The sequence below is a fragment of the Gekko japonicus genome, unplaced genomic scaffold (assembly GCF_001447785.1).
Source record: "Gekko japonicus isolate JY-2015 unplaced genomic scaffold, Gekko_japonicus_V1.1 scaffold617, whole genome shotgun sequence".
Lineage (NCBI taxonomy): Eukaryota > Metazoa > Chordata > Lepidosauria > Squamata > Gekkonidae > Gekko > Gekko japonicus.
The window spans coordinates 817,428-836,165 of NW_015171522.1; the positions used below are offsets into that span (position 1 = coordinate 817,428).

The window sequence follows — 18,738 nt, forward strand, 5'->3', positions numbered from 1 at the left end:
GCAATGGTGGAAGTCAACAGTAGAAAGATGGAACAGAGCTAAGCAGGGCTCGGCCGAATAGGGTGACATCCTGACCTTCGGGGGGGGGGGAGGCAGTAGGTTTGTTCATCTCCTTCCTAGCCGAGCTAGATTCAAGTTCAATACTGTCTTAGAAACCATCAGGATTTGGGGGGTATGAGCTTTCAAGATAACGGGAGCTTTGACTCTTGAAAGTCCCTACCGTGAAAATCTTGTCAGTTTGGTGTAGTGGTCAAGTGCGCGGACTCTAATCTGGGAGAACCGGGTTTGATCCCCCACTCCTTCCACTCGCAGCTGCTGGATGACCTTGGGCAAGCCATAGTTCTGTCAGAGCTGTTCTTGAAAGGGCAGTTTCTGTCAGAGCTCTCTCAGCCCTGCCTACCTCACACGGTGTCTGCTGTGGGAAGGGGAAGGGAAAGGAGTTGGTGAACCACTCTGAAACTCCAAGTGAAGGGTGGAGTATAAATCCAATCCCTCCTCCTCCTCCTCCTCCTTCTCCTTCTCCTCCTCCTTGGTTTCTAAGGAGCTACTGGACTTGAATCTAGCACAGCCATCCTCTGAAACTTCCTAGCCCGGCAAATTTTATATATGTCTCCAGTCCCATCTGGGAGCCAGTTGTGGCCCTCTGAGGGAACTGTTGTCGCCTCTTGGTGGCTGGGATTGAGCATTGGAGACGAAAGGGTAGCATCAATGTTCTTGGGTCACCGTAGTGTGCCCCCTTGGCCTTCCTTACTCTTCTCCGGCGTTTCTATAAATCCCTTTCCCTTTTTTCCCCGCAGCGTGGAAGGCGACCCGCCGGGAAGTGAGCCAGGCCCTATCGTGGACAACCTGGGCAGCCAGCCGCCGTACCGCTGCGCCCCCGAGGTGACGAAAATCGAGCACTACGATTTGGCGCCCTCGTCGTCGTCCTCCTCTGTCTGTCACACGCCGTCACCGGGGCTGCCCTGGGCCCAGCGTGCGCGGCTACAGCCGGCCAGCGTGGCTCTGAGGAAGCAGGAAGAGGAGGAGAGCAAGCGTTCCAAGGCGTTGTCGGACAGCTATGAGCTCTCCACAGACCTTCAGGACAAAAAGGTAGTAGGGTCTCTCGTGCTCACAAGCTGTAGAGGGTCGAGGAGCCCTGAATAGGTCCAGGGGACCCGCGTAAGGTCACGCGTGGCCCTGCCTACACATGAACAAATGTGAAGGGCCCACTGAGCACAGAACACTGTGGAATACCAGTCGTGGCTCGGTCCTCTCTCGTGTTTCCCACGCTATTCCGAGTCCTTCCTAGTCAGAGATTGGGCAGGTCCCTGAAACTGAAATACGTCGAAACCCAGCGTGACGAGATATCGGCCAAGCTTCTCTCTCGTCCTCCCCGTAACCTGGGTGACTGCGCCAGGAAGGGGGGGCGGGAAGGGAGAACAGAAAGTCTGATGCCCCTCCCCCCCAAAAAACGGGGGGGGAACCATAATGAATGCCCATGTATTTATTTTTAGGAAAATATTTACGTCCTGCCTCTCCCAACCGAGCAAGGATGGCTCACGCTGCCTTGAGCCAAACAGGAAAGGCGGGGTGTAAATTTTTAAATAAGTAAACAAATCAGGTGGTTTATAACGGCCTGCACAGCTGGAAATAAACATTTTTTAAAATGCAGCAGTGAAGAGTAAACAGCGGCTAGTTTCATCCTCAAGGTAATGCGACACCCGATCCGATCCGTTGCCGGCCGAATGCTTGTCTGAATTCCTTTTCCTGAGGGCAGCCCAGGAGCCATGTGCCTGGCCTCGGGGAGGGCGTTTCGTAAGGGCCTCACTGGGTGTGAACGGATCCGAGCAGGGGCTAACTAGACAACTCGGAGGGAGGATCTGAAGTGCTGTGTGGGGCCAAGCGGGACAAGAGGGGAGACACTCCCAGGACTTCTGTGTCCCTCCCTGTCCCTTGCCGGGCTCACGTCCGACAGTTCCTTGAAGCCAGTTTTGCCGGCTTCCTTTGTCTGTATAGTTCCGTCCACACTACCGACTTCCTGATTCCCCCATAACCCTTTCCCCTCCACTGCCTCGCTCGAATCCCCGCTCTCGTCCCTGTCTGATCCTCTGCTGCTCACCACAGGTGGAGATGCTGGAGCGGAAATATGGGGGCTATTTCCTAAGCCGGAGAGCAGCCCGCACCATCCAGACAGCCTTCCGCCAGTACCGGATGAACAAGAAGTTTGAGCGCCTGCGCAGTTCGGCATCCGAGAGCCGCATGTCGCGGCGGATCATCCTGTCCAACATGCGGATGCAGTACTCCTTCGAGGAGTACGACAAGGCCCAGAACGCCCCTTACTTCGAAGGCAAGCCGGCCTCGCTAGATGAGGGGACCATGGCCACTGCTCGCCCCCACCCGCTGGACCGGGGCCTACCCTACGGCGGCTCCTGCCGGGCCGGCTTGGACGGCAACTCTCTGCATTCCTCTTCTGGAGGGTTCTGCAATGACATCACGGAGCTGGAGGACTCCTTCTCTAAGCAGGTAGGCTGCGCCCAGCTGCTCTGCTCCGGCCTATCCTTGTCGAAACCTTCACGGGAATTTTCTTCTGTCTTTCTGCAGTCGTTTTGATCGTCCCTCTCGGTCTCTTCCTTGTTGCATGGGGATCCCTTCGTCGTGTCTCACCCAAATTATAATGGAGGTTCCGGATGCATTTCCCTACTGGGTTCTGTTGTTTAACTTCTAAAAATGTAAAAAAAAAATAGTTGCCAGGTGGTACCGTGAACAAAACTGGCTGCAACTGGCAGGAGGGTTGGGGGGGGGGGGGCAGCATCCTAGGAGACAAAAAAAAAAAAAAAAAAAGGCCTTGGCTTTTTACCCGGGGGTCTGGCCGTAGAGTTCCTGCCGATTCCTAGAGCTATCCTTGTCACTTCCTGGTAGCTCTAGGAATCATCAGGAGCTCTATGGTCAGAACTTCCTGTAAGTAAACGAGGGCTTATTTTTCTTTTCAGTTTTTCTCACCAGGACGATCACACACCCCTCTTCGGCCCCACTTTCTGCCTGTTGTTCAGCTGAGTATCCACAGGCAACAGCTGCAAGTGGCTGGAAGTCCACCACGATAAGAGGACCACGATAAGCGGGCCCGTTTCAGCTTCCATAACAAAACGAAACAGGATCTGTCCCTTTCCTTATGGAGATATAATAGACAGAGAAGGGTTTTAAAGGTCATAAACAGCACCTTGAAATCAACTCGGAAACAGACTGGCAGTGAATGTCGGTGTTTCAAAATGGGCAACGTGAGTTCCCAGCAGCTGGCCCCTGATAATCAGAGGTCATTTCGGGGGGGAACACGGGGGATCGCAGTTCCCCCGGGTGAGGTACGGGGGGCGGGGCACATGACGAAGCCCTGCCCCCTGCTTCCGGCTGCCCGGCTTCCGGCCCTCATTCAGCCAGGAGGAGGCAGGAGAAGAGGGAGGGTAAGTTGCTTCCTCCCTGCCTCTCCCCACCCCTGCCTGCCTGGGGCCAGGGAGGGCCTTCGCGGGGCTTCCTCGCACTCCGGTCCACCGCCGGGCCCCTCATGGGTCGGCAGAGGCGGCTGGGACCGTTGGGGGCGGGGTGTGTGGCCTTATGACACACTTCCGGTGATGTCAGGGGGTGTGGCATATGCTAATGAGTTGTGCTAATGAGTTCCCCTAGCTCTTTTTCTACGAAACGACCCCTGCTGATCATAATTGGACTGCTGCATTCTGGACCAGTTATATGTGAAGTGCTTTGAACCCGACAAGCACCCTACCAATGTGGTTGCCAACATCTTGGAGAACAAATGCCCTGCCCTCTTAACAGAGGCTTACTGTTATTTACCAGAACAAAGTTTGAGTCCAGTGGCACCTTAAGGCCATCAAAGTTTTATTGCAGGTATAAACTTCTTCATATGCAACAAAATAGAAATTACCAGTCCAAACGTATCGGCAGAGGGTGAGAAGTAAATCAGCATACAGCATAATGAAGATATTTAACAGATTCAAGGACCAAACATGGATAAATAAACTTAGAATATATGGCTACCGTTTGTGTGGATTTAATTCCAGGGGGAATAATAGTGAAGGAAATAAATATATCAAAATTGGAGATTGATGGGCAGACGGATCCTTCTTAATTGTGGAATGCTGAGAGTAAATTAACTGAGACCCTGCCATTACGCTCCTCTCAAGCATGGAGGCGACCTTACAGCATCTTCTTCTTCAAAGCGGGGCGATTGGCTGTGTAGAGTTATCTCCCCTTTCCCCAGACCAGAGAAATACATTCCAGTCGACCGTTCCAAATCACGCTACATTCTGCTGCTCATTACGTTACATTACAATCTACTATTCTAATCTATTATTCCAAATGAGAATTAAAATAAAATAAAATAAAGAAGAGCAGGTGATGTCATTTACCCCCAAAGCCATGAAACGCTTCAATGCCCATTTCCACACATTAAGATAAAAGGGGAAAGACCTGGTTTTTTCCCGTCCAGGTTGTTGTCAACCATTACCTATAAAGACTGAGTATTATGAAGTACACATTTGACACTTTTTAAATTATTTTTTGGCGATAGATAGATAGATAGATAGATAGATAGATAGATAGATGATAGATATTTTTCAAATTTCTACCCTGCCCTCCCGGCCAAAGCTGGCTCAGGGAGGCTTACATAAAAACAGATAAATTACATTAAAATATAAGTTACAATTAAAACAATTCTAAAACCATAATAAAGTGCTAGTAGTCGTGTTCCTCGTACGATGGTAGCAGTTCTCAGTCCTCAGCTTGCAGTCAGCTCACAGTGTCCACTCTGATCAGCCCTGCAGTGGTGGCAATATCCGGAATCCAGGGCCCTCTCACATTCAGCCATCCGATGTTCTTCATTGATGGTGGCGGTGGCCCCCAAAAGCCTGGTGGAAGAGCTCCGTTTTACAGGCCTTGCGAAACTGTAAAAGGTCCCGCAGGGGCCTGATCTCCTCCGGGAGCTCAGTCCACCAGTTTCGAGAGTCAAAGCTCTCTTCGTCAGACATTCGTCGGGTATTCGACGAAGGGAGCTCTGACTCTCGAAAACTCGTACCCTGAAAGTCTTGTTGCTCTCTACGGTGTTCCTGGTCTCGAACCTAGCTTTTAGGATTGCGTCCTTAATGTAGAAGAACATCTTCCTGGGAGTAAGCCCCCTTGAATTCAGTGGGATTGACGTCTAGAGTAGAGAAAGCTCATACCTTGAATAAAACTTTGTTGGCATTAAAAGTTCCACTGGACTCCGACTTCGTTCTGCTGCTTCAGACCAACACAGCTACCCCCCACCTGAATCGGTTTAGGATTGTTCCCAAAACAGCTTTTAATACCATTTTTACGTCGTTTTTTGCTGATTTGCACTGTCACGGTTCCCACTTCTCACAAACGGATGTCCCCTTCACTTCTGGGCATATCCTGAGCTCAATATATCCTACAGTTTCCTATCTGTACCGAGCAAGTGCAGATACCGGTCCCGAGTCCAGAAAACGGTCTGCGGAGAAACTCCGCCTTTATTTTAAAAAGTACACCCTTCTAGCCCTTTTGTGGTGCAGAAACAAAATCCGGAACAAGCAACCAGTCCTAGAAGACATCTCAAAGAAGGGTCAAGTGTAAGGCAGCCAGAATACTGTGCAGAATCTCTGCTTGTCTTACCGTTTGGCATAGATTTTTCGACACAGCCCACAGTGAAACAGCCTTGCAAATAAAAATCCATGCCGACCTGTAGCTCTGTCTTGTATCCCAGGCTGTAGCAGGTATTTTATTTAGAGGCTTCCATCCATCCTAATTGTGTAGTGTTCCATTTTCCGGGATTTCTCCTCCCTCACTTTCCCCGCCTCCCAAACCTGCTTTAGTGTATTCCTCCTGGAATTATTATAGTCAAAGCGGGTTTGGTCCCTGTGTGGACAGGAGTGGCAGGTTTTAGGACCCTTCTGTGCGTAGCAACACCATTTCCCCTACCTGTCTCTTTGTGCTCACTATTCCTACCTGCCACCCAGCCACCCGTGGGCTTTTTGCTGGCTTTTTTCTTAAATCCCTAGTCGCTATCTTGCTATTGCGGTAAAAAGCTGTAGCAATAGAGCTACAACTGCATTTAAAAAAAAAAGACCTCGCAAAACGTTTCCAGGTTGGGAGGGGGGGGATTCAAGGGCATAGGGAGAGAAAGCTACGGAATTCCTCCCTGCCACACACACAGTATGTAGGCTTCGTGGTTGCTGCAGATACCGCTGTATTCATAAGCATCAATGACTATACAGCGGGGAATCCCTCCCCTGCGGAAGTAACTTAAGTCTTTCAGGAATGGGCCTGTGACGTTTTTACTAGACTGGCCTACCAGTGCATCCCGGTTTAAAGACTGAGTATTATGAAGTACACATTTGACACTTTTTAAATTATTTTTTGGCGATAGATAGATAGATAGATAGATAGATAGATAGATAGATGATAGATATTTTTCAAATTTCTACCCTGCCCTCCCGGCCAAAGCTGGCTCAGGGAGGCTTACATAAAAACAGATAAATTACATTAAAATATAAGTTACAATTAAAACAATTCTAAAACCATAATAAAGTGCTAGTAGTCGTGTTCCTCGTACGATGGTAGCAGTTCTCAGTCCTCAGCTTGCAGTCAGCTCACAGTGTCCACTCTGATCAGCCCTGCAGTGGTGGCAATATCCGGAATCCAGGGCCCTCTCACATTCAGCCATCCGATGTTCTTCATTGATGGTGGCGGTGGCCCCCAAAAGCCTGGTGGAAGAGCTCCGTTTTACAGGCCTTGCGAAACTGTAAAAGGTCCCGCAGGGGCCTGATCTCCTCCGGGAGCTCAGTCCACCAGGATGGGGCCGCCACCGAGAAGGAAGGAAGGAAGGAAGGAAGGAAGGAAGGGAAGGAGAAAGAGAAAAAAGGAAGGAAGGAAGGAAGGAAGGAAGGAAGGAAGGAAGGAAGGAAGGAAGGGAGGGAAAGAAAGAGAGAAAGAGAGAGAGAGAGAGAAAGGAAGAAAGAAAGAAAGAAAGAAAGAAAGAAAGAAAGAAAGAAAGAAAGAAAGAAAGAAAGAAAGATAATTTTATGAAAACGTTAATAATGGATTAAGGCTCAGAGGGTGGCACTGTCAGTTTGCAGTAGAAGAATCAGATCTGAATTCAGGAGGATCTTAGATACCAACGAGATTTTCGGCGTACAAGCTTTCGAGAGTCAAAGCTCTCTTCGTCAGACATTCGTCGGGTATTCGACGAAGGGAGCTCTGACTCTCGAAAACTCGTACCCTGAAAGTCTTGTTGCTCTCTACGGTGTTCCTGGTCTCGAACCTAGCTTTTAGGATTGCGTCCTTAATGTAGAAGAACATCTTCCTGGGAGTAAGCCCCCTTGAATTCAGTGGGATTGACGTCTAGAGTAGAGAAAGCTCATACCTTGAATAAAACTTTGTTGGCATTAAAAGTTCCACTGGACTCCGACTTCGTTCTGCTGCTTCAGACCAACACAGCTACCCCCCACCTGAATCGGTTTAGGATTGTTCCCAAAACAGCTTTTAATACCATTTTTACGTCGTTTTTTGCTGATTTGCACTGTCACGGTTCCCACTTCTCACAAACGGATGTCCCCTTCACTTCTGGGCATATCCTGAGCTCAATATATCCTACAGTTTCCTATCTGTACCGAGCAAGTGCAGATACCGGTCCCGAGTCCAGAAAACGGTCTGCGGAGAAACTCCGCCTTTATTTTAAAAAGTACACCCTTCTAGCCCTTTTGTGGTGCAGAAACAAAATCCGGAACAAGCAACCAGTCCTAGAAGACATCTCAAAGAAGGGTCAAGTGTAAGGCAGCCAGAATACTGTGCAGAATCTCTGCTTGTCTTACCGTTTGGCATAGATTTTTCGACACAGCCCACAGTGAAACAGCCTTGCAAATAAAAATCCATGCCGACCTGTAGCTCTGTCTTGTATCCCAGGCTGTAGCAGGTATTTTATTTAGAGGCTTCCATCCATCCTAATTGTGTAGTGTTCCATTTTCCGGGATTTCTCCTCCCTCACTTTCCCCGCCTCCCAAACCTGCTTTAGTGTATTCCTCCTGGAATTATTATAGTCAAAGCGGGTTTGGTCCCTGTGTGGACAGGAGTGGCAGGTTTTAGGACCCTTCTGTGCGTAGCAACACCATTTCCCCTACCTGTCTCTTTGTGCTCACTATTCCTACCTGCCACCCAGCCACCCGTGGGCTTTTTGCTGGCTTTTTTCTTAAATCCCTAGTCGCTATCTTGCTATTGCGGTAAAAAGCTGTAGCAATAGAGCTACAACTGCATTTAAAAAAAAAAGACCTCGCAAAACGTTTCCAGGTTGGGAGGGGGGGGATTCAAGGGCATAGGGAGAGAAAGCTACGGAATTCCTCCCTGCCACACACACAGTATGTAGGCTTCGTGGTTGCTGCAGATACCGCTGTATTCATAAGCATCAATGACTATACAGCGGGGAATCCCTCCCCTGCGGAAGTAACTTAAGTCTTTCAGGAATGGGCCTGTGACGTTTTTACTAGACTGGCCTACCAGTGCATCCCGGTTTACATCTTTGGCGACATATAAACAGGCTGAAGAAAAGGGGGTGAGGAGAACTAGTTCTCCTCCAGCTGAGAAAAGTTTCCCTGTCTGCTCACCTGGAGACAAGCTTTACTCGCCAGAGGCAAAGAGGAGAGAAGCTAAACAAGTGTGCCAAAATAAGCAAGGCGTAAGCTGAGATCCACGTAAATCCACCTACCTCCGTTCTTGTACGTAAACCTCTTTTTCCCCCCTGCCTCTGTTGTCTCTTCGTCACCGCGTGCCCTGGAAGCCAGAAGCCAGAGAGGGCTCAAAGACTGCCGCTTGCATTGACTGTGGGTTTTGCGTTCCTTTTCTTGGATTTTTTCAAGCCTTGGCAGCACATCACTCTTTTCTTTCTTGCGTTGTTGTTGTTTTTCCCTTTTGCAATGCTGTTTGCTCATGAATGACCTTGGTATCCTGGCCTGCCTCCAAAGAGCTCACGGGAATGGACAGGACGCCCCGCCATGAAAGCGACGGCAGGCTTAGAGAGGGGAAGGCGGCCCACGGTCATCCAGTGTGGTTAAGCGGGAGCAGGAATCAAGGTCTTCCTCTGTGTAGATCCAGCCCTTTTAACAGCGGTGCTTACATTCTTCATGCTCTGTGCTTTAATTTGATGTTTCACTCATCCTAAGCAGAGTTACACCCGTCTCACCTCACTGGCTTCTGTGGATTTAGAAGGGTGCGACTTAGCTCGGGATAGCTCTTTAAGTGGTCCAAAGGATTACCCAAAGCATGCTTTGCTGTATTATTATTTGTTTGCAAATACCAAACTAGACATGCACATTTGCTTAATTTATGCAGGATGCTGAGTTTGGGTTTCCCGGGTGCGCTTTGGTCCCATTGCCCCCCTCTTTACCGCAGGGAGCTCACGGTACCGCTCCGACTCCACCCTGGCTAACTTCCTTCTGTGCCTCCCAACAGGTAAAATCTTTGGCAGAATCCATTGACGAAGCTCTGAACTGCCACCCGCTGGGGCAGGAGGGAGGGCCGGGCGGCCCCTCTTTGGAGAAGAGCGAGTCCAAGGAGCAGCAAGGGGACAGCGCGGCCACTTCTTTCAGTGACGTGACGCTGTACCTGGACGAGGGGGGTCCCACATCGCCCCTCTCGCTAGAGCGCCCACCCAGTACCGAGCCGCCCGAGTCAGGCGGAGGAGTGCCCATTCCACCACCCCCTCGGCCGGAGTACTGGGGTGGGCCCCAGCGGGAGGATAGCCGGGAGAACGGGGGCAGCAGCCGGCGCAGCACGCCTTGTATGGAATGCCGGGACTTCCGCCTGCGCGCTGCCCACCTCCCTTTGCTCACCATCGAGCCTCCCAGCGACAGCTCGGTGGACCTAAGCGACCGCTCTGACCGGGGCTCTCTGAACCGGGGCCTCATGTACGAGCAAGACGGCTGCAGCCCCCACAGCACCCTCAAGCACCCCGGTGGGCCCGCCCGTTCCCCTCACCCACACCGGCATTATCACCCCGAACCAAACCAGCCCCCCCCACCTCTGAACTCTGACGGCGACAACGACAGCCTCAACAGCACCACCAACTCCAACGAGACCATCAACTGCAGCTCGGGCTCCTCCTCGCGGGACAGCCTCCGGGACCCTCCCCCGCCCGCCCCTGCCACCACCTCAGCCCCTGGCGGGCCCTGCAAACAGACCTACCAGCGAGAGACGCGGCACAGCTGGGACTCGCCTGCCTTCAACAACGACATCGTGCAGCGGCGCCAGTACCGCATCGGCTTGAACCTCTTCAACAAGTACGAGATGCAGGGCAGAAGTGGGGCTGGGGGGGGTCGAGGAGTCTTGTGAACACAGGCTGATGGAGCAGAACACAGGGTTGGGAGGGAAGCTCTCGGAGGACATGGTGTTGCTGGAGAGCAACAGTGGGAGGGCTTCTAGTGTCCTCCTGGCCCCACTGCTGGACCTCCTGGTGGCACCTGGTATTTTTGGCCACTGTGTGACACAGAGTGTTGGACTAGATGGGCCATTGGCCTGACCCAACACTGGCTTCTCTTATGTTCTTATGTCTGGGGCAAGTGATGCTCTGTCTTCTTGGTGCTTTTTTTTGGGGGGGGGGTCAACAGTGGGAGGGCTTCTAATGTCCTGGCCCCACTGGTGGACCTCCTGATGGCACCTGGTATTTTTGGCCACTGTGTGACACTTTGGGGGGGGGGGCAACAGTGGGAGGGCTTTTCATGTCCTGGCCCCACTGCTGGACCTCCGGATGGCACCTGGTATTTTTGGCCACTGTGTGACAGAGTGTTGGACTGGATGGGCCCTTGGCCTGATCCAACACTGGCTTCTCTTACGTTCTTATGTCTGGGGCAAGTGATGCTCTGTATTCTTGGTGCTGGGGGGGGTGGGTCAACAGTGGGAGGGCTTTTCATGTCCTGGCCCCACTGCTGGACCTCCTGAGGGCACCTGGTATTTCTGGCCACTGTGTGACAGAGTGTTGGACTGGAGGGGCCCTTGGCCTGATCCAACACGGGCTTCTCTTATGTTCTTATGTCTGGGGCAAGTGATGCTCTGTATTCTTGGTGCTGGGGGGGGGGTCAACAGTGGGAGGGCTTTTCATGTCCTGGCCCCACTGCTGGACCTCCTGATGGCACCTGGTATTTTTTGGCCACTGTGTGACAGAGTGTTGGACTGGAGGGGCCCTTGGCCTGATCCAACATTGGCTTCTCTTATGTTCTTATGTCTGGGGCAAGTGATGCTCTGTATTCTTGGTGCTTGGGGGGGTGGGGCAACAGTGGGAGGGCTTCTAGTGTCCTGGCCCTGCTGGTGGACCTCCTGATGGCACCTGGTATTCTTGGCCACTGGGTGACACAGAGTGTTGGACTGGATGGGCCATTGGCCTGATCCAACACGGGCTTCTCTTATGTTCTTATGTTGATGCCTCCCGAAGAGGCTTAATATTTACCGTTTCAGAGGGTAGCTGTGTTGGTCTGCAGTGGGACCGGTTCAGTAGGATAGCTGGATTCGAGCACCTTAAAGGTTAACAAGGTTTCCAGGGCAGAACCTTTCGAGAGTCAAAGCTCCCTTGATCAGTTATCTGGATAGTCGATTCTCAAAGGTTTCTACCCCGGACCCTGACCTCGGGTAGCCCAGGCAAGCCCGATCGCGTCAGATCTTGGAAGCTAAGCAGGGCCGACCCTGGCGAGTAACTGGAAGGGAGACCTCCAAGGAATACCAGGTACAGAACGCAGAGGCAGGTAATATTAAGCCACCTTTCCGAAACGTCCTAGCCCCAGTAGGGGTTGCCAAAAGTTACCATGACTTCCAGGCTCGCAAGCACATACACACGTGCACCTCTACGCATTTGTTGTTGTCGTTCAGTCGCACAGTCGAGTCCGACTCTCCGCGACCGCATAGGCCAGATCACGCCAGGCCCTCCTGTCTTCCGCCGTCCTCCGAAGTTGGCTCAATGTCATGTTCGTTGTGTCTATGACACTGTCTAACCCTCTCATCCTTTGAGAGCCAGTTTGGTGTAGTGGTTAAGTGTCTGGACTCTAATCTGGGAGAACCGGGTTTGATTCCCCACTCCTCCACTTGCACCTGCTGGTGTGACCTTGGGTCAGTCACAAGCTCTGGCACAGCTGTCCTTGAACAAAGAGCAGTTTGTGTCAGAGTTCTCTCAGCCCCACCCACCTCACAGGGTGTCTGTTGTGGGGTTGTCCTCCTCCTCCTCCTCCTCCTCCTCCTCCTCCTCTTCCTCTTCTTCTTCTTTGCCGTCCCCGTCTTCTTTGACCTTCAGTCTTTCCCAGCATCAGGGTCCTGCACCTACGCATACACAAAATGAAAAAAAGTTTCTACCCCGGAAACCTTGTTGGGTCTTTAAGGTGCTGCTGGACTCGAATCTTGCCCTTCTTTCTGCAGATCAATATGGCTGCCCACCTGAGAATTCCTTCTCCAAGTGGGCCTTGAGCGAGTAGTCCAATTGCCCTCTGAATGTCTCCCCTCCTTTTGTCTCCGAACCGTGTCCCAGTTCTCGTGTCTTAGCCTGGGGAACAACTAGGACTGCGGATCTTGTGTGTGTGTGTGTGTGTGTCTGTGTGTGTCTCAGGCAGGGGCAGACTGGCCTTCCATGTTACCAGGAAAGTTCTCATTAGGCTGCTGCCCTGGAGAGGCGTTTGGCCACCAGGAGTGAACCGAGCCAAGCCCTGGCCGCTCCGCCAGCACTGCAGGGGCCAGGGCTTGGCTCAGAAAGTGGAGCAGCGGCCACTCTGGGCTTCCTGGTTGCGTCTTCTCACACTGCAGGTGATGCAGAAGGAGGCCATGGGTGAGCTGGCGCCCATGTTCCCTCTAAGCTGAGTTAGTGTGAGCTAGCTCACAGTTTTTTAGCCTCCAGCTCACACATTTTCGTCTTCGCTCAGGAAGGAGGGCTCCAGAGCAAACTAAGGTATGCAGTAGCCAAAACACTCACTCACAACTTTAATGCCTGTAGCTCACAAAGTAGGATTTTTGCTCACAAGACTCCACAGCTTAGAGGGAGCATTGGCTGGCACCCGTCGTCAGCACCACTGGCCAGATTAGAGCTAAACACCCCTGTAGTGTTGGCCATTCGGGGGGGGGGGCGTGTGTGCCCGCTTGTCCATCCATTGAGGGGAGTCGCACAGCCAGAGGAGGCATTTTGCTGTGGCGCAGAATTCTGCCCCTGGGAAACTTTATGGGTGATTTTCAAATATATCGATAGCTTGTTATAGTCCCCGGGGTTTCTGCGCTCCTCCCCTGCTAGCCTCGCCTTTTGTGCACAGCTCGCAACAACGACTCAAAAGTCTAACAATACCCCAAAAAATAACTGCAATGCCAACGCGGCCTGAGTCGTAGAAAAGGAGTCCCTCCCTCCCGACCACGCCGTTTGGGGTTTCCTGCTTGTGGATTTTGGGTATTTTAGGGGCACGGTGCCTCACATGACGATGGTAATCATCTCGCAGTCGCTCGGCAACCACAGTACACAGTTGTCAAGATTGCACAGTTCCTCCAATCCAGGGTGGTTTTGGGGTTTTTTTGGTTGGGCTTTTTTTTGTCCTTGCAATGTGGCGTCCTCCCCTCCTCCCGGCTGAGCCAAGAAGCTGAATAAGGGATTATTAACAGGAACCATTGGGGGAAGGGGGAGAGAGGCTGTTGAACTGCAGACCCAGGGGCAAGGAGAAGATTGTGCCTTCTTAAATCTGAGCGACAAGCAGTGCAGGGGGGAGCAGTGAAGGGGGAGGGGGGTGAAAATGGTTCAATCGGAGGGGGTGGGTTTCAGCCGCAAACTGACCGAAGACCCAACAAGAGGAGAGCTCTCGGGTTTTGTTCCACCTCTCCCGTTTCCACCTGGAGTTTTCCTGCCCGCCACCCTCCCCGTACCTTCAACAGGCATGCGGAAACTTAGGATCACTTTCCACGGAGCTATACTTATTGGGGGGAAGCTCTCCCTGCCAAAATGCTTTCGTTATCGAGCCGTTCGGAAAGACTCGGGGCTGGGGCTGGCGTCAAGGAGGCAACCTGGGTTTTGCTAGCACCCCTTCGATCGCAGCTCCCCCTTTCCCCCCTCTTTTCTTCCGGTTTGTCCCAGGCTTAGGTGGGGCCTGGACTTCTCCCAGAATCACGAGTATCCTCCAGACTGCAGAGATCAGTACCCCTGAGGAAAATGGCTGCTTTGGAGGGCGGACTCTACGGCGTCATACCCCGCAGAGGTCCCTCCCATGCCCAAACCCCAGCCTTCCCGGGCCCCGCCCCTAAATCCCCTGTGATTTCAGAACCTGGAGCTGGCAGCCCGACCCAGGCTGGTGCCTGCCGGCGTGCAGTGCACACCAGTCTTGGGGGGGGGGGCAAGGCAGGGAGCGAGGTGGGGGAAGGGTCTGGCTCTTGCTTTCCTGTTGCTCCGGGTGATTTAATTGCGACTGAGCGAGCCAGCATCTGTTTTGCTGGCAGGAGGCAGGAGGCAGGCTCATGTGGGCTGGGAGGCGGCCATCGCTTCAGAGTCAACCAGCTGGAGCCGTGACTCACGCCTCGGGGCACCGCGCCAGGTCGGGGAACGCTCCGCCAGCAAGGAGCCTTGCCCAGGTTCGGTCGGGGACTGGGCGAGGGGAATCCAGGTGGTGCCCTCAAGGGGCACGCGGGTTGACTTGTGGGTGCTAGCCAGGTTCCTTACCCCCCCGATATTTCTTGCATCAGCTCCCACTGAATCGAGCAGGGAGCTTACACCAAAGCACACCTGTGCTCTGGCCTGATTGATGGCAACGGGACCTGTACAGGGGAACTTCCTCAGGGACTGTGACCGTGAGCTGCATTTGCCTGTCTCCGGCTGATCTCCCAGAATTCCAAGTGTTCTCCAGACGACAGAGATCAGCTCCCCTGGAGAAAATGGCTGCTTTGGAGGGGGGGGGGGCTCTGTGGCATCGTACCCTGCTGAGCTCCCTTCACTCCCCGAACCCTGAATCTACAGGAATTTCGCATCCCAGAACCGGCAGCCCTGTATGGGGTTCCAAATCCACTGTAAGGGGGAAGGTCCAGATTTTGCCGCATGGTAGAGTAGGGTTGCCAGTTTGAGAGCCAGTTTGGTGTAGTGGTTAAGAGCAGCGGACTCTAATCTGGGAGAACCGGGTTTGATTCCCCACTCCTCCACTTACAGCTGCTGGATGACCTTGGGCAAGCCATAGTTCTGATAAGAGCTGTTCTCTCAAGAGCAGTCCTTGAAAGAGCTCTCTCGGCCCCCACCTACCTCACAGGGTGTCTGTTGTGGGGAGGGGAAGGGAGAGGAGTTTGTAAGCCGCTCTGAGACTCTGAGTGAAGGGCGGGGTATAAATCCAATCTCCTCCTCCTCCTCCTCCTCTTCTTCTTCTTCTTCTTCTCCTTCTTCTTCTTCTTCCCAACCTCCAGGTGCAGTCTGGAGATCTCGTGGAATCACGACTGATCTCCAGACGACTGAGATCAACTCCTATGGAGAAATTGGCTGCTTTGGAGGGTGGACTCCACGGAGGTCCCTCCCTTCCCCGAACTCAGCCCTCCCCGGGCTCCTCCTCCAAATCTCCAGAAATTTTCCAACCCAGAGTTGGTAGCCCTCTTATGGGGCCCCAAATCGACTGCAAGGAGGAAAATCCAGACTGAGCCTTGCAGTAGAGGCCCCTCTGCCTCCGCCCCAGATGGCTCTGTGTTCTTTGATGTGTGGTCCCTGCAGTTCTAGAACTGTTCAGGTTCTAGATCGCTAATTGGAGTCATGCACAATGTACATTTCTAGGGCAAATGGTGTTCTGGGCCTAAAATCTCCGAATCAAAAGCTGTCCTTTTCACGTTATAATTTTATAGCTGAAGGAATAAAGGCAAGGTTCAGGGTCCCTACTTGCCACTTTGCTGGGGGGGGGGGAATCTTTGATCGGGATGCTCTATGGTCTCCTTCCCCCCTCCCTCTTCAAATTGACCTCTTTTAGCCTCTTCTGGCGCCCCCCCCCCCCCCCACATGATTTGGAAAAGTTTGAAATTGCTGACACCTTGTGGCCACCTGGGAGAATTTCAACACTCAGACTAATCTAGACGTGTCCCAGAACAAGTGAACAAACTAGACAAAATACAAGCGGGTCAGAGATCTCTTTTTTTGGGAGGGGTATTTTTTAAAATGTGCATATGTGTATGTGTGGGTGCACGCGCGCCTGGAAGTCCTGGTGCCCTCTGGTGACTGGGGGCCTGGAGGATATTCAGAGAGGTGGCTGAATAAAGCCTGTCCCCACCTCCCGGCTGCTGGTATTCCTTGGAGGTCTCCCACCCAAGTACTTGCCGGAGTCGACCCTGCTTCGCTTCCGAGAACTGACGAGATCGGGCTTGCCTGGGCTATCTAGGTCAGGGCGAGATCGGAGATCTTTTAATTTCATTTAAAAACCAGCCATAGGGAGGAGGGTGGGTGGGGATTGGAGCCGCAGTGCTGGGTGGAGGAGGGCTATCGCTCCATGGCCTCAATTCAGGTTGCCAACCTCCAGGCAGTACCTGAAGATTCCCTGAAATTACAAGTGATCTCCAGTTCAATTCCCCTGGAGAAAATGGCTGCTTTGGAGGGTGGAGTCGGTGACACCGTACCGCGCTTGAGATCCCTCCCCAACCCTCCCCTCCCCAGGCTCCACCCCCAGACTTCCAGGGATTTCCCAACACAGAGTTGGCAACCCTAGCCTCAGTCCAAATCCCCCTCCCCCGGCTGTTTTGCGTAAAATTAAAGCTGTCCCGATTCACCCTGAAGTGGCAGAATGGACTGCAAGTGACAGAGATCCCCGTTGAGATTTCCCTCTGATAAAAACAACAACAATGTCCCTCCCTGCGAGGAGAAAACCAGCCCTGCAGGCGTATACCTGGACTTTTCCCCTGACTTTCTAGGTTTTTTTTTAAAAAAAATCCTAGCAAGGGATTCTTTACATGTGGGCACATTTGAAAAACGGCATTCTTTTCCTGCTGTCTGGAATCGATCATTCTGTTCTGTCGCCTTTCCCTGCTGTACACTTAGACCACAAGAGAGATTTTAAATCCTTTGCGGTTGGCCTATTTACTCCTTGGGGTTGGGGTGTCTAGAACTAGCAGATCCTGATCGCTGGGGCCGGGGGCTGTCCTCTTGGGCGTCGAAGTCAAGATGCATAAGTAATTGAGCGATGAGTATAGCTGAGATTGGATATAAGCAGTTGGTAAGTCCTGTGAACAGCCGCAGATTAACATACAGATAGTAAAAGAGTTAACAACCAGGGGTTATTTGGGGCCGGAGCGCGCCGGAGCACTGCTCTGGCAGCCCAGCAGCAGGCACAAATGGCGGTGGTGGCAAGCCCCGCCCCCAGCTCCCTGCCCCTGCTCTCCTTCTTTCTAGAGTCGCGCTGCAGTAGCAGCGTGATCTTTCCATTGTATTCTGTGGCCCCATAGAATACAATGGAAAGATCATGCCGCCGCTGCGGCGCAACTCTAGAGAGAAGGGGTTTAAACTTTAAACCCCTTCTCTCTTCGCTTCCCCCCCTCCCAGCCCACCTTGGCAGGCTGGCTGGGGAAGGGAAGGGGAGGCTTTTGAAGATGCCTCCCCCCGTTTTGCTTCCCCTTCTGACATCACTTCTGGTGATGTCAGGGGGCGTGGCATATGCTAATGAGCTCCTGCAGCTCTTTTTCTTTGAAATGACCCGTTAACAACAAATGTGAGAACTAAGTTTGAGTTCAGTGGCATCTTTAAGACCAACAATGTTGAATTCTGGGTATTCTGCTTCTTTGGAGGTTTTTTAAACAGAGGCTAGATGGCCATCTGACAGCAATGCTGATTCTTGAGAGGGAGGGCAGGAAGGCTTGCCTCAGTGCTTAGTTCTCATGGCCATTTTTTTACACGCCCAGGGAAATGCCGATCGCCACTTTGGGGTCTCAGGAAGGAATTTTTCTCCAGGCCAGTTTGGCCGGGGATCCTGGAGGTTTTTTGTCATCTTCTGGGCATGGAGCAGGGGTCACTGGGTGTGTGTGTGGGGGGGATTTGTGAATTTCCTGCATTTCGCAGGGGGTTGGACTAGATGCCCCTGGAGGTCCCTTCCATGATTTTAAGTGAGAACTAAGGCTTGGGGAAGTCTGTTCCCATGTATCTGAAGAAGCGTGCGCGTACACAAAACTTTATACCCAGAATGAAACTTTGTTGGTCTTAATGGTGCCCCTGGACTGAGACTTTGTTCTGTTGCTTTAGACCAACATGGCTACCCACCTGAATCTCCTTCCCTCTATGTTAATCTTTTTCGGATCTCATCCATCCAGCTCTGGTTGCACTTTTAGTGGGACGTGTCCACTTCTGCATACACAGCTGCCTGTAGGCCAGATGTGACAACTGCAAGAACCTTGGGATTATGTTTCCACTAGTGTTCCCTCTCAGCTGAGTTAGTGTGAGCCAGCTTACCGTTTTTTAGCCTCCAGCTCAAACACTTTTGTCTCAGCTCAGGAAGGAGGGCTCCAGAGCAAGCTAATTTATGCAGGAGCCAAATCGCTCGCTCACAACTTTAATGCCAGTGGCTCCCAAAGTAGATTTTTTGCTCACAGCTTAGAGGGAACACTGGTTTCGACCTCTTTCTCATCCTGCCCTATGACGTTTTGGGTAGAAGAAGCCGTTTTCAAACCCGTAGTTTGCTCTGTGCTTGCTGATAGGCCTCCCTGTACAGAAACCATACTGTGCTTGATTCGAATCCAGGAGCCCCTTAGAGACTGGGGGGGGGG

General features: G+C 52.2%; 1 protein-coding gene across 1 annotated transcript in view; it reads left to right on the top strand.

Moving 5' to 3' along the window:
* Window positions 1-1,040: 1,040 nt before the first annotated feature.
* Window positions 1,041-18,738, top strand: part of IQSEC2 (IQ motif and Sec7 domain 2) — a gene marked incomplete at its 3' end in the record, with an annotated part of 42,129 nt that continues 24,431 nt past the window's right edge. The window contains exons 1-3 of the mRNA XM_015419461.1: window positions 1,041-1,089; window positions 2,104-2,502; window positions 9,481-10,307. Coding sequence (XP_015274947.1) covers window positions 2,110-2,502; window positions 9,481-10,307 — 1,220 coding nt within the window. The remainder of the gene's footprint in view (window positions 1,090-2,103; window positions 2,503-9,480; window positions 10,308-18,738) is intronic.